The 15,422-nt window shown below is 37.0% G+C and overlaps 1 protein-coding gene across 5 annotated transcripts in view; it reads left to right on the top strand.

The window, feature by feature from the left end:
* The window catches only part of LOC112058475 (UDP-glycosyltransferase UGT5-like), a 59,342-nt gene extending 44,729 nt beyond the window's left edge, over positions 1-14,613 (top strand). For all 5 annotated transcript variants that reach the window (XM_052883367.1, XM_024099335.2, XM_024099337.2 and 2 more), the window contains exons 2-4: positions 851-1,076; positions 4,003-4,219; positions 9,535-14,613. In XM_052883367.1, coding sequence (XP_052739327.1) covers positions 851-1,076; positions 4,003-4,219; positions 9,535-9,811 — 720 coding nt within the window. In that variant the 3' untranslated portion in view covers positions 9,812-14,613. The remainder of the gene's footprint in view (positions 1-850; positions 1,077-4,002; positions 4,220-9,534) is intronic.
* The last annotated feature ends 809 nt before the right edge of the window (positions 14,614-15,422 follow it).

Below are 15,422 nucleotides of genomic sequence, written 5' to 3'. Positions count from 1 at the left end.
TGCTCAGCTCGGCTTATTCTGGAACACTGCACGGCAGGCAAGTGTGTAGAGATACTCCCGATATCGGCACAACCGCCGTGCACCCTAGATTGCCCCTGCGGCAGATATGTGAGTAGGGCCCTTAACATATTTACATGCGTAATATAGGTACAGGCATTTATAAACTAGACAATTACAATATCGTAAGTTACAATCTTGTTGATCAGCCTGTGTTTCATGAATCACGAAAAACAAAGGAGGATTTAGACGCATAGACAAAACTGATACGCGGGTTAGCGTTTTGCATAATTACGAGCTATTCTAAATGGGGCATTGGATGGTTGGAATGAGTGAGAGTTGTTAAAGAATGATATCGAAGAGAATAACAGATATTGACATATTTTGCCGATCTCACTTAGCTTAGATAAGGAAAAGCAGATGATGATGATGATCATGGGGCATGGGGCGATGCAAGTATATATAAGGGGAGAGTAAGACCAAAGAATAGACGCTTGGTATTATATAAGAGTCTACAGTCTATATCTGCGGCAGATCGTTCACTTTACGGGTTGACTTGTATTTTTTATTTATTAATTTTTTTACCTACCTGATTTTTTAATTTAGTTTACCTTCTATGTTAGTTTTGTTGTTTATTACTCTGTTCCTTTATGTTTCTTAATTTTTTTCTTTTATTACTTGTGTGTGGACAAATCAAAATATATTCTATTCTATTCTACTATTTTTTTGTGTTGACATATAACTTCTAACATGGAATGGTGTAGCATTTCATGAATCAGCGAAACACTCCCACTTAAGTACGTCTCAAGATGATGGTATCACTAAGCATAGACATTTATTGTTTCTTTTCCAGTACATCGAAAAGTTCCTGAACGAATCCGAACATGGCGTAGTTCTCTTCAGCTTCGGCTCGCTCATACGGACGGCCACTTTGCCGAAGTACAAGGAAGAGATGATAGTCAACTCTCTCTCGAAGCTGAAGCAACGCGTCATATGGAAGTACGAGGACAGTGCTGAGCAGGGAAACCTGACGGGGAACATTCTGAGAGTTCGATGGTTGCCGCAGTATGAGCTACTACGTAAGTGGACTATTTTGTGTTTCCTTTTATTAAACAACTTGCGGACGCCCGCGACTTCGTTCGCGTGGAAATCGATATAAATTTTCCACCCCTATTTCTACCCCCTTCCATTTATATTTTCGCATGTTTTATACGTAATTCACTAACCATTATACAAAACTATAACTTAAAACATGAACGATTTATATTATAAAAAACTTCAATTCCTTTTTAACTCTTTAGGGGTAAAATTTTAAAAAATCGTGTATTTTATTATTTTTAATATTTTTCTAGGATTTCACACACCAATTTTTTACAAATGGGACTAGAAAAATTAAGGACTCTCCATACAAACTTTCAACCCCTGTTTTCTCGACTAAAAGTGAAGGATACTTTTAGTGTTACGTATTATGTTCTCAATTTGTGCCAAGCTTCATTGGAATTCGTTCAGTAGTTTCAGCGTGATGCCCGATCAACATAAACACAAACAGACGACCCCCCACCACGTGGACTGACGACATCAAACGAGTCGCAGGGATTCGCTAGATGCAGGCGGCTCAGTATCGTGATGTTTGGAAGTCCCTACAAAAGGCCTATGTCCTGCAGTGGACGTCCATCGGCTGATATGATGATGATGATGATGACCTGCTACAGTTTTCAACCGACGAAAAACAAGAAGAAGTTTAAATAGTTCGACGTGTATATATTTTTTATGTAAGCACACGTGTAACTTTTTACTGAGTAGTCCGATTATGATGATAAATTTTTAATTAGAAAAGGTATATTTTATTATAAGTATAGATATAGATAATTACAGTGGAGCTGTAATTACCTACCGCTGAGTGTCCAAATTAAACTATTTGTTTGAGAATTTGACATTCGGCGGATGAATGATCCCCTGGGGGTGCCCCTACAACGTCTATGAATTGCACTGTTGGACATATTTTAAGCGTTGCGGTTTGATGCCGAGTAGAAACTATCGGAACCTTTCGGTTTCTGTCCATCAGGTGATTTTGCAGTCAAGGGTTAACTTGTGATTGATAAAAAAAAACAAAACCTCGACGACTAGTCTCATATCGCCGCGCCGTATTACCGAAATTCTCACAGACCATATAATTGGATTATTTTGCCTTGCCTATTTTTAGTTAAGGCAAGTAGGTTACAATTAAAATAATTATATTGTTTTTTTAAATTTTCCAGTATTTTATATTAAAAAGATATAAGAACGTGTATTTTAGTTTCCTTGTATTATTTGTTTAATCTATAATTCTATATATAGATAATTATACGGCCCCATTATAATGTTTTTTATAAGCCATGTGAATTTGATAATACAGAAACAATAATAATAATTATTCTTATGGTAATTTAATCATTATTTATTGTAAGGTAATTCTTTAATAATGTAGAAAATACGTATTTATTCATAGGATTCAAAACCTGATATTATAATACTAAAGTACGCCTAGCAGTTTTACTTCGTTATGACGGCCTCCATGGCGCAGTAGAATGCGTGGTGGATTTACCAGACGGAGGTCCTAGGTTCGATCCCCGATAAGGCCGATTGATGGCCCTTAATGGGTCTGGCTGGTGGGAGGCTTCTTCGGCCGTGGTTAGTTACCACCCTACCGACAAAGACGTACCGCCAAATCTTTACTTTTTAATTTATTTAACATTCATCATCATCGTCATTATCAGCCGATGAACTTCCACTGCTGGACATAGACCTCTCTCGAGGTCTTCCTACATAGTTTTATTCAATACTAGCTGACCGCGCGGTTCCACCCGCGTGGTTCCCTTTCTCGTAGGAATATGGGGATAATATATAGCCCATAGCCTTCCTCGATAAATGGGCTATCTTACACTGAAAGAATTTTTCAAATCGGACCAGTAGTTCCTGAGATTAGCGCGTTCAATCAAACAAACAAACTCTTCAGCTTTGTGATATTGGTATAGATATAGATTTCTATCGATGATGCATGAATTAAAAATTAGTGATTTAATGTGGTGTATAGATACTTATGTTTTGTGTTCATAAAATCGCGAAATCGGTCGCGCGAGGTGGGCAGTTGGCGCATTCTGGTGTTTTTTGCTTGGACAGTTTGTGCAGACAAGTGGTTAAAGTTAAAGTAAATGTTTAAAGTATGTTCTGTATAAACTTAAAAGGGGTACTTCAAAAGATTCAGCACTCAATGCTTACCATGGATATGTCTCCTCTCTCTTACGCTACGGACTTATCTTATGGGGAAATTCGGTTGATTTCATAAAAGTCTTTAGAATCCAGAAAAAATGTATACGGTGTATATGTGGAGCAGATCCTCTACAGTCATGTAAACCATTGTTTAAGAGTAAGAAGATTCTTCCTTTGCCATGCCTTTATATTCTGGAGCTCTCTGTCTTTGTCCATAAACATAAAAATAATTTCTTTAATATGGAAGACATTATGGCACGTTCTAACAGATACAAAAATAAACTTGTAGTGCCAAGGCAGAGAGTAAATATATTTAAAAATAACACATATTGTATGGCCATACAGATATACAATCATATTCCAGAGAGTTTGAAAAGGTTAGATGCTATGCAATTCAAAGGAAGAATGGTTAAAATACTCTTAAATAAAGGATATTACACAGTAGCAGAGTTCCTTAATGACAAATTATTTTATATCAATAAAATGTAAATGTATACTTAATGTTTTGACAATATTATTTTGGTTTAATTTTATTTTATTATGTTTGTTATATGACTTTAATTTATGAAATGACATTATAAATAATTGACTATTCTAATATTAGTAAATAAAAATTATAATAATGTACTCGGCTTGCACGCCTATGAGGAAGATTGTGTATGAACATTAAAATGTAACAATATCTGTATATGACCACATTCTGGCAATAAATGATTTATGATTTATGATTTATGATAACTATAATTGAATCCACAGAACACAACAAGATCCACGCCTTCATCGCCCACGGCGGCTTGCTGGGCATGACTGAAGCGGTGTCTGCCGGCAAGCCGATGGTGGTCGTGCCTTTCTTCGGCGACCAACCAGCCAACGGCGCCGCCGCGGCAGCTGCGGGCTTTGCCAAAGTGGTGCCTTACTATGACCTGAGTGAAGAGGCTCTCGATGATGCGATACAGACCGTGCTGAGTGCTGAGTAAGTATACTTTTTAACCGACTTCAAAAAAAAGGTGGATTATCTCAATTCGACGCGTATGTGTTTTTTTATGTTTGTTACCTCATAATTTCGTCATTTATTAACTAACTAGCGGACGCCCGCGACTTCGGACTAAAATTTAATGTTCCCATTTCATTTTCATGAAAATCAGTTTAATAATTTTGTGTTAAAATCAAACCAACTGAAATATGTCCTTCAAATCGGTTTCATTTTTATGTTTAAAAGATTATTCTTCAGGAATTTCCCTAAAAATATATGTATGAAGATAGTAGCGTAGGTATGTGGAGTAAAAGAGAGCAGTAACCCCGGGCAGGGTACGAATTCCTCCTTCCGATTGATAATTTATATTGATTATCAATAAGTATTTTGATGTAAATCAGGACAATAATGTATAAGTATACAGTCCGGTGACAAAGTATTGTTTCACAAAGGTTAAGGACCGAGGTCAAGGAGTCCGAGAAACCCGTCACAAAGGAGGACTTGTAATTTTGTATAAATTGGTACCTCGTCATTTTCAACCCATATTTGTTTCTCTGCTGAGCTCGAGTCTCTTCTCAGAATGAGAGGGGTTAGGCCAATAGTCCACCACGCTGGCCCAATGCGGATTGGCAGACTTCACACACGAAGTATGCAGGTTTCCTCACGATGTTTTGCTTCATCATTTGAGACTTTAAATTAGGTACCTACTTCATGCGAACTATAGTATAGTATAGTACCGTAACAAGTACAATAATTTACTACTCAGTTTAAATAATAAGATTATTAACCCATGTTATAAACAAATACAATAACAGACGCAAAACAATAAACAATTGTCACTGTTCATTAGTATATAAATACAAATTATTGATTGGACTAACAGAACTATCACACTAGCGGATTGCAAGAGTTTTCAAAGCGCCACGGATACGTTGCGTTCGCGCAACGGACGCGTCGCGAATCCGCAGCGAATTCGTTGCGGACGCACAATGTTGTACTGTCTCGTACAAACGCCAAACAAACTAGACGACGAAAAATTAACATGCGATGATTTGTAGGTTTGGATAAAAAAATACTAACAATATAAACAATAGTTTTTAGCCAGAAATCTGTTTTTTTTAAAATACATTTTAATAAATAAAACAGCAGTGTTTCCTCCTCAAAATCCATTTTGTCACTGAATGTACAGAGGGCCTAGTGGCTGTTTAATACTGTTACTATCGCGTTAACGTAAACGCGAAATTCTGAGGAATTGAAACAGCGCCATCTAGTGGCACTACTGCACAACTGTTTCAATTCCATATAAATTCGCGTTTACGTCAACGCGATAGTAACAGTATGTAAATATTGAAAACTCCCACTAGGCACACTGTACATCGTTAATCCGCTACAAAACCGCGACGTAAACGTTGCGAATTCGCCACGCCTCAGCGACGTCTTCGCTGCGCAACCGCGGCGTTTTCGCGACGCATTCGCTGCGCGTCCGCTAGTAGGATAAGGCCTTAATGGACATCCAGTGATTTCCTATCAGTGGAGAAGGCCGCAAGGTCTTTAGAGCAGGCCAACTCTTATCGACTACAACTGAGAGTCAAGTGCCTGGTAATGACTATCCTTTTTCTTATTCAATAACAAGCCCTTCATTGCAATCTTGTTTTGATGTGGTCTTGCCGTCACGGAGTGTTTTGAGAATGACAGTCTCTGAAATACGAGTATATTTTTGACAGCCTCCGTGGCGCAGTGGTGAGCGCACTGGACAAGACGGAGGTCTTGGGCTCGATCCAGGATGGGTTCAGATCTGGCTGGTGGAAGGGTTCGGCCGTGGCTAGTTACCACCCTACTGGCAAAGACGTACCGCCTAGCTACTTAACCTTACCGGTGCGATGTCGTGTAGAAACCGAAAGGGGTGTGGTTTTTCATCCTCCTTAGATCGCATCATCAGGTGATTGTAGTCAAAAGTTATTATTAAACAAAAATATTCACCGAGCTCATCTATCCTGGCTCGCTCTGCATCTATAATCACACACTATTGTCTACGTTAAATCCCACCCTTATTTCATTGATAAAGGTTTGAGTAATCGTAACTATGCACTATGCAGTCTAACGGCCAGTTTCTTCATCGCAAGTAACAGTCAAAGTAACGTCATAAATCAAAAGTGACGGTCTTATTCACTGAAAAATAAAGTCTTCTTTGCTACTTACTACTTTTACCGTTACTTAAGTTTTACATGAAGAAGCTTTTTACTTAGAAAACGTTACTTAACGTTACTTAGAAAAGTTTATCCTACCCATACTGCTGACGATTTGTAAGCTACGTCATACTGGAACGGAACGCTAAATCGCCGTGTGGTACGTCTTTGGTAACTAGCAACGGCGGAAACCTATTACCACCATGTGCACCAATAAAAAAATATACAATTCCAAACTGACAACTGGGAATCAAATCTAGGACCTCAGCGTTAACTACCAACTGCGCCAAAAAAAGTCGTTAAACATCTAAATAAATATTTAGACAAATACTGAATGATATAACGAGTGATTTGGATCGAAATGAAAAAAAAATAAATGTATATTGTTTTAAGAGGTTTTAAGTATTTATGTTGATATTATTTTGTCGAATCTGTGCGGTATTGCCTTACGAAATTGTCAGGCTTTCGCGCTCAATAATATGATGATGACTCAGTCAAAATTGCAAATTTGCAGCACCTTCGCAACAGTGACGAATTAAGGTTGTGCCCTTAGCAACTTTCCCCTGTAGACCTTCTATCCTTACTACAAAGTAATAGGGAACTACAAAGAACTAATAAAAACAAATGTTTATTAAGAATGCACGGATTTTGAAATTGCTTTAACTTTCGTATGCTCAAAAACAGGAATAGTATTTTATGATCTTTGGTGCCCCATAGATGTGATATTAGCTCCCCCTAGACCTAAGCAATTGCTGTAATAGCATAAAGGCTTATCCAGGACCGCTTCACAATGTCAAATGTTTGTCGGTTCTAAACGGATATATCTATTAATACTTTTAGCTGCCCCATTGTAGCAGTGGTTCCAGGAAGTAACCAGGGCAATGAAATTGAACTTTTTTATCTTCAAAGAAATTCACAACCTGTAGTTGGGAAGTTGGTGGTATTATACTGCCGTGCCTTGATTTGAATTATTTATCTGCGAAGTTCTTAGATCAATTACCTTAGGACCTGCCTCACTAAACGTTACCCCTCTGTCAAAATTATATGATCACGATCTAACGTGTTTATAAAAACTATTTCTGTAGATTCGATGTTTCATTGTTGTATTGAACTCATAAACGCATTTCAACGGAGATCTGTTGGTAGGTTCTAAGCTATAGGACCAATAATATTATAAAAAGAGGAAAGATTTCATTTCGTTTGAATTGAATAGGTTCTGAAACTGGTCGACTTATTTGAAAAATTGTATCACCCGTATTCTCACAGGAACGAGAACTACGCGGGTGAAACCGCGGGACGTCGACTAGTTTTTCATAAAGAGACGCTTCTCTCTCACACACACGATTCAATGACACGTTATTGATTCCACCTTCCTAACTAATAATCTACTTGTCGTATGACTTCAATGACTTGCACATAATCACTCAGTGCTCAATAGACTCTTGTAATTCCTTTAATTGAGTTATATTATGATCACGTTTTCGCTATTATCATGAAAGCTATTCAATATTTGCTCGAGACTCGAGTATCTCTAATCTCCATATAAATGGATATTGTTCAGTTATCTGCCTCGACCTTATTTATTGTTGGTAATTCATAAATGCGTATCAATGTTAGCCAACCATTGATGTCTAGATATACTCGTACCTACTTATTGTGTTTCGTAAAGCACTCTTGTCGTGACTTAGTATCCAGGGTTATTGCCTTGTCCAGAAGAATACAAAAGCAATCTTCTGAAGGCCGGGTTGAAACGCCTAAACGTTACATTAAATCTATACTAATACAATAAAGCTGAAGAGTTTGTTTGTTTGTTTGTTTGATTGAACTCGCTAATCTCTGGAACTACTGGTCCGATTTGAAAAATTCAGTGTTAGATAGCCCATTTATCGAGGATGGCTATAGGCTATATATTAATCCCTTTATTCCTACGTGAACGGGAACCACGCGGGTGGAACCGCGCGGCGTCAGCTAGTGCCTTATAAGTTTAAGTAGGTATAGGTAAAATGTAGTCTTCTATATCTATAAACCATCCTAGCACCTAAGACCAAAAAATAAAAGACCTGACCATAATTCGAAGACTCAGGAATAGAATTTCTTTTCCTGACTATTTTGTAACCTATCTGGAATTGTTTACAATTTCCATCCCAATGTAATGATTATGCGAATGTCAGCTCAACCATGACATTAAAAATGTATGCATGCGTATACTTAGTTAGGCACCTACTTGCATGTACAATGTTTGATTTAGGTATCACAAAGGTACAAAATAAACTAGAAACCGCGGAAGATAAGGTTGGTTAACAGCCAAGACAAGTTTGTAGAGTGTAGGTATATTTAGAAATAGCTTCTAAATATACCTACACTTACCTAAGATGATTCAGTGTTTCTGTCTTCCATGATGAATGATTTGTTTGTCTAGTTGTTGGTTATTTCCGATAATAATTTGCGGATAATGAGATTTAGAGAGACCTTTCGAACCAAGGGATTTTCAACCAAGTATATACCTATAGCAGCAACCAAAAGCAATTCTGGGTTATCCTTCTCGTATATAAGTAATTTTTATTAAAACTATTTAACTTATTGAGTATTGCATACTCTCTTCGTCCCGGGACCCGAGAAAAAAGAGTTTTTCTTGCGACTGTCCACCACAGATATTCAGTGTGAGTGTGGACAACTTAATTACAAAACAAGATACAGTTACAGCTAGTTTGGGAGCCAGGGATCTAATCTTTTATTGTATTAGAAATTTGTTACTGTGTGATTAATAAATATTTTTTTATTTTTTTTATTTTTATTTATTTAATTAACGAATCAAACTGTAACCAAAATATAGACCCTAGAATGGCAGAGTATGAACTTGAGTGAAATCACGCACTTGTGATCGTTGTGTGTAGGGTTAAAGGATTGACTGTTAGTAACACTCCCCTTTTCCACTCAAGTCACTCTCCCCGCCTATCCCAAGTAACACATAAAGAATTACACAACAAGAGATGTGGACGGCTCGAACGCCACGAGCACACTGAAGCCGTCCGTAGATCGTACCGCAAGTCGTTGCAACGCGGCGATAACATTACTTTGTGCTATTTTTCACATACTTAATTAAAATTGTATTCCAATCACTCATTTCAGAATGCGTATGAACGCACGGCGAGTCTCCAAGATGTGGAAGGACAGGGAATCGTCTCCTCTCGACACGGCGGTGTTTTGGACGGAGCGTGTGATCCGGTGGGGTCACGCAGCCCCCCTGCACACCGCGGCGCGGGAGCTCGCCTTCTACGAGCTAGCATTGCTCGACGTCGCCGCGGCGTATATACTAGCCATTATCATCATCCATATCATCCTATGGTTCTTGTTATCTAAAATAATACACCTGTTTGTTAAGGAGCCTAAACAGAAGCTGCATTAAAGCATGCTTAGCCCCCATTCACACGAGAGTCTTTAACGGACGTTGAAAAAGCGTTCAAATACAACAAATGCATTCCCAAGTATATGTTCACACGACAGCTTTTTTAAAACGCGGAGTTTTTTTCGAGCAGTGTTGCATTTTCAGTTTTGGGCGTTGGAAATATAATATTAATATACCTTCATTTAATTAATTTTATACTATAATAGAATAGAATAGAATATCTTTATTTATCCACACTTGAGTATTAAAATAAAATAAAATAAACAAACAGAACATACAAATACCTGGTCGTGGACAAAACAGGTATCCACCTCAGCACGATGCCACAGCGAGCTGTGGCGCTGGTTTTCAGGTGAAACTTTGTGTGTTCACGGACGTGTCTACGTGACGTGTCTTAACTTAAAACTTATATATGATTACATATTATATGATTTATACAAAGTAAAATAAAATAATGAAACAAAAACGAACAGAGTAATAAAATAACAAAATTAACATATATGGGAAACTAAATTAACAGGGAAAATCAAACAATAATTACTACGAGTCAACCCGTAAAGTGAACGATCTGCCGCCACCATAGTATTGTAGTAAGGAGAAAAGGAATTAGTACTAGGGGTTATTAATTGTTTGCTGATAATAGAACGTCCGTTAAAGAAAACTCTCGTGCAAATGAGGTCTTAGGATGGCCGCTCACTAACAATTTTTAGTTGGCCGACTTTTTAATTGTGCGTGATTTAGTTGGACAAATATGCGGGCTGTCATACATCGCTATACCTGTTCTATAATCGGCCGACTGAGTCCGAAGTGAGAGGGGGCTCTTAGGTACTGGCTTTGCCCTCAATTATATTCGATTCGTTTATAATAATGTCTTAAAACATTATCAAACATCGAATACGTGTGACAAACGCTTAATGTTTTCGAATGATATCTGTTTAGACAATTTTTTTAGTTATATTTATATACAAGTAGGTAGTAGTACTTGTGGACTATCAGTAAGATCGTCAAGAAACCACAGAATATAATAGAACATACTTAGAACAAACGGTTTGAATTTGGAAGTCTTTTCAACCGGTACACATAACACGAATTGGATTAGTAAAATTAATCATTACCCTGGGGTCATGCCTGAAAATCAGCGCTACAGTTACTTAGCTGTAGCATAGAGCTGAGGCAGCGCCCCATTCACCCGAAGCCTTAGTATTAAGTTAGTATTAATTCTCATGTTTTTTTTCTTATTTATGTTATGTTGTTTTGGCTGAATAAATGTTTTTATTATTATTATTATTAATCAGTGGTCTTCATAGTGCACAAGTACTTTACCGTGTTGGCTACGAGTGCGATTTACGAGTGCGATTTACCTATATTCGCTCAGCGCAATATCCAAGCCCTTTTAGCAGTTGTAGGTAGTGGTCGTTGAAGAAGCCATGCCCATGACCGCCATGCAAACTTCTGCCGCCAATAGTCAAGCAGCATTGCTGTGACTTGAAGTGTATAGTTGTCAGTGTAATTACAGGCACATGAGGTGTAACACCTATAACTCAGGTTAATGGACACTGGGCATTTTTGACGGCCTCCGCGGCGCAGTGCGTTGTGGATTAAAAAACGGATGTCCTGGGTTCGATCCCCGGCTGGGCAGATTGAGATTTTCTTAATTGGTCTGGCTGGTGGAAGCTTCAGCCGTGACTAGTTACCACCCTACCGACAAAGACGTACCGCCAAGCGATTTAGCGTTTAGGTACGATGTCGTGTAGAAACCGAAAAGGGGTGTGGAATTTTATCCTCCTCCTAACAAGTTAGCCCGCTTCCATCTTAGACTGCATCACTTACCATCAGGTGACAATGTAGTCAAGGGCTAACTTGTAAAGAATAAAAAAAAACTGGCTCATGCGCCTTACATGCCTTCGAATTGTTATTCTGTTTACGGGCGATGAAGTTTGACTTGCCATTAGGTGGACTACCTACTTGTAAAAAATTCAATCCACAATTGACATGGATATAATGATGGCGCTGGAAAAATGCTTTCTGACATTTTATCCGGTGGTCATACAAAAACAGAATATGTAAACGTGGGTTTATATTTAAATGATTTATTTGTACTGTGAATTTGTTTTGTGGTTAGGAGATAGACTGGTATTTGGGTACGAAAGGATTCGAGCCAAATTAATAACGAATTAATAAAGGTTGCGAAGTGGGTAACTTATCGAGCTATGGAATACAGATCGATATCACAGTTGTAGGCTGTTATTTAGTTATTGTTAATTAGTTATAAGTTTTTATTATTATAGTAAGAATATTTAGGTCTGGTTTCACCAACTTCTGTTATAATATTATGTTGATGTATCTATATTATGTTGATGTATGTATTATGTTGATACTAGTTCAAAGTTTTTAAATCAAAAAGACCAAAGAATTTTTAAAATCGGTTTAGTAGATTCAAAGAAACCCTTACAAAACCACAAACTTTACCTCTTTATAATATATTTAGATGATGTCAATAAGTTATCCGAAATTTATCAGAAATTGGTGAAACCGGCTCTAAGTTTAGATAATAGTGGTTAATTTTTGTGATCCAATGATAGAGGATGGTTCTTTAGTTGGTGCCAATGGGGATTATGACAGTTTTTAAATTGTATATAAATTAAAAGTAAGCTAATAGTAAAGAAATTTTGTAAAAGTAGCAGGATATCTGCGATCATTACTTTCGGAGTTACAGGGATTTAAATGGTCATATTTGCGGTACTGCCACAAATCCCTGAAAAACGCCCCATTCAAAATGACACGAAGTAATGACGTCGTTGGTCATAACGATCGTTAGATTTGTATGGGCGTTCAAACTAAATTACAAATGTCTTTGTTATTTTTGCGTTAATGTTTATATTTCAACTATTGAAAAATGACACTTTTAATGTAAGGAAGCTAAAAATGTATGAATATTCATCTAATTACGATAAAAGATTTTTAATAGATTTTGAAATTTTATAACCTTGTTTATTTTGCAAACATCCAGATAATCTTTGTTTTTTACGTATTAATTAGTTAATATTGAACTTATTTACCCGAATGTCTCATAAAAATCAATATACTCAAACTTAGCTGTCATCCCCATTGAATTTCTCATTAAAGAGCTTTGCAGTTTGCTCTGCTATAAAAGTTTTACGTACTATAGAACTTCCACCTTCTTAACTTTTAACATTGCCTATTTTTTTCAAGTAAGCTTAGTTTACAAGCACATAAGAGTTTATTTATATTATAATACTCATGTGTACTTCAAGCAGTAGTTGATTATAATTTATAATAGTACTTGACGCAAAGTTTGCGAAATTTTCATTGTTTTTGGCGTAAATAGCGTTTTTTTCAATTTAATTTCAGATAAATTCAAGTTTACTTTTACACGATCGAATAAGTACAAAATCTAGGACACACCAAATTGTATATAGAAGCAATAGAGGTCAGTCTAAAACGTCAGGAAGGTCTCCTACTTCGTAAAGAATAATTTTGAATTTATTAAAGGCGATCGCATTGTTACGGAGGTTATCTTTTTGGAATACGTTGTTATTTTATGTTCATTGACCTTATGTCGATGTTTGGATTTAACCTCGTTATATTTTATTCGTAGAGAGCTAATTTTGGTATTAAGTAGGTATACAAATTTATTAAAACAATTATCAAGGTAGGTATACAATAAAATGTGGAAGTACGCCTACAACAAATTTAACTGCAATTATTTACAAAACAACAATTGATAATTTGAAATATTACGAACGAATTCTTAGTATAGTCGCAATACATAGTTTAAGCTTGTATTTAAAAATGTACAGATACTTTTGTAGTTTCATACTTAGTATTAAAACAAAGAAAATTGATGTAAAAGATAAAAGGTAATACTTTATTTGGGATTTATTTTTCTAAAGTCACCGATTTGTTGGAGTATTTGCTAAATGTCAAAATTCAAACTTCATTTATTTCATTTAAGCTTAGTTTACAAGCACTTTTGAAAAGTCATGATTATGTCATAATTTAATTTAATCTAATGGTAGTAATAATAGTCGAAAACTTAAAATTAAGGTTACGAGGGTTCCAAACGCGCCTTGGTCCGAGAAGTCGCTACTTAAGTAACGTGTTTTGACTCGGACGCAACTGGACAACTTTTGGAAAAATCGTTCCATACACAATACATACGTAAGCTGGTAATACATACGTCACGGGTGAAAGGACGGGACGCCGATGTGACACGGACGGAACGAGAACAATGTTTGGCACGTCCTATGCCGCGTACGTCACGTTCCGTCCTGCTGCGTTATGCACGCCATTGATGATCAATTATACACACGTTTGTGCAGCACCCACGACTATAACTGATCGTGTATTGGTTAGTGCACGCATGACGGCTCGACTTATGAAACGTCTTCGCTGCCGTTTGCGCTGCAGAAACGTGAGAATAATTGACCGTCAATGGCTGACTTTACTATACAAAGTAAATTAACGTAGTGCAAATAATATAATTACTAAACAAAAGGGACGGGGAAAACGAAGATGCGTATGCATTAAGATACCGTCCTGTTCGTTTACTTGTTAAACATGGACGGTAAAATGGGACCTTAAAAGTGCGGACGCTTTCAGAAATTTAAAGCTACTGAACCAGTTTGACATTTTATGAATTCAATGGTTTTCTATGGAAGACATTATGTTACGGAATATTATTGTTTTTGTAATTAATTAGGCATTGTATATTATAAACAATGTGCGAACATTTGTTTTACTTGATATTTAACAAAAGACAATAAACTAATGTAATACATTGTCCATATTTTATTTTTACAACTAGCCGACGCCCCGCGTAGTTCCCGTTCCCGTGGGAATACGGGTATAAAATATATGCCTGTGTTTATTACGGATAATGTAGAATTGTAATTTTCGTCGGTATCAACTCATATTCGGCTCACTACTGAGCTCGAGTCTCCTCTCAGAATGAGAGGGGCTAGGCCAATAGTCCACCACGCTGGCCCAATGCGGATTGGCAGACTTCACACACGCAGAGAATTAAGAAAATTCTCTGGTATGCAGGTTTCCTCATGATGTTTGCCTTCACCGTTTGAGACACGCGATATTTAATTTCTTAAAATGCACACAACTGAAAAGTTGGAGGTGCATGCCCCGGACCGGATTCGAACCCACACCCTCCGAAATCGGAGGCAGAGGTCATACCCACTAGAGGCTCACGGCTCTTGGAGGATTGTAATGGTGAAATAATTTTACAAATAGGTCAATTAGTTTCAGAACCTATTCAATTCAAACAAACAATGAAATCTTCCCTCTTCATAATATTACTAGCAGATGCCCGCGACTTCGTCCGCGTGAAAATCGATGAACACTTCAACCCCTTCACCCCTTCTTTTTATATTTTTGCATTGCATGTTTTATGTTTAACAAATAGTCCACTAATCATTTTACAAAAATATAACTCAAAACATGAACCATTAAAATAACAAGAACCGGCCAAATGTGTGTCAGGCCATGTGCAGTGTAGGGTTCCGTAGACTAATATAGCACTTTAATCCCATAAGTAATACACAAAAATACCGATAACGTTATCATACACTATACCTAC

Source organism: Bicyclus anynana, chromosome 9, assembly GCF_947172395.1.
Source record: "Bicyclus anynana chromosome 9, ilBicAnyn1.1, whole genome shotgun sequence".
NCBI classification, from domain to species: Eukaryota; Metazoa; Arthropoda; class Insecta; order Lepidoptera; family Nymphalidae; genus Bicyclus; species Bicyclus anynana.
This window is presented reverse-complemented; position numbering and strand designations above follow the sequence as displayed.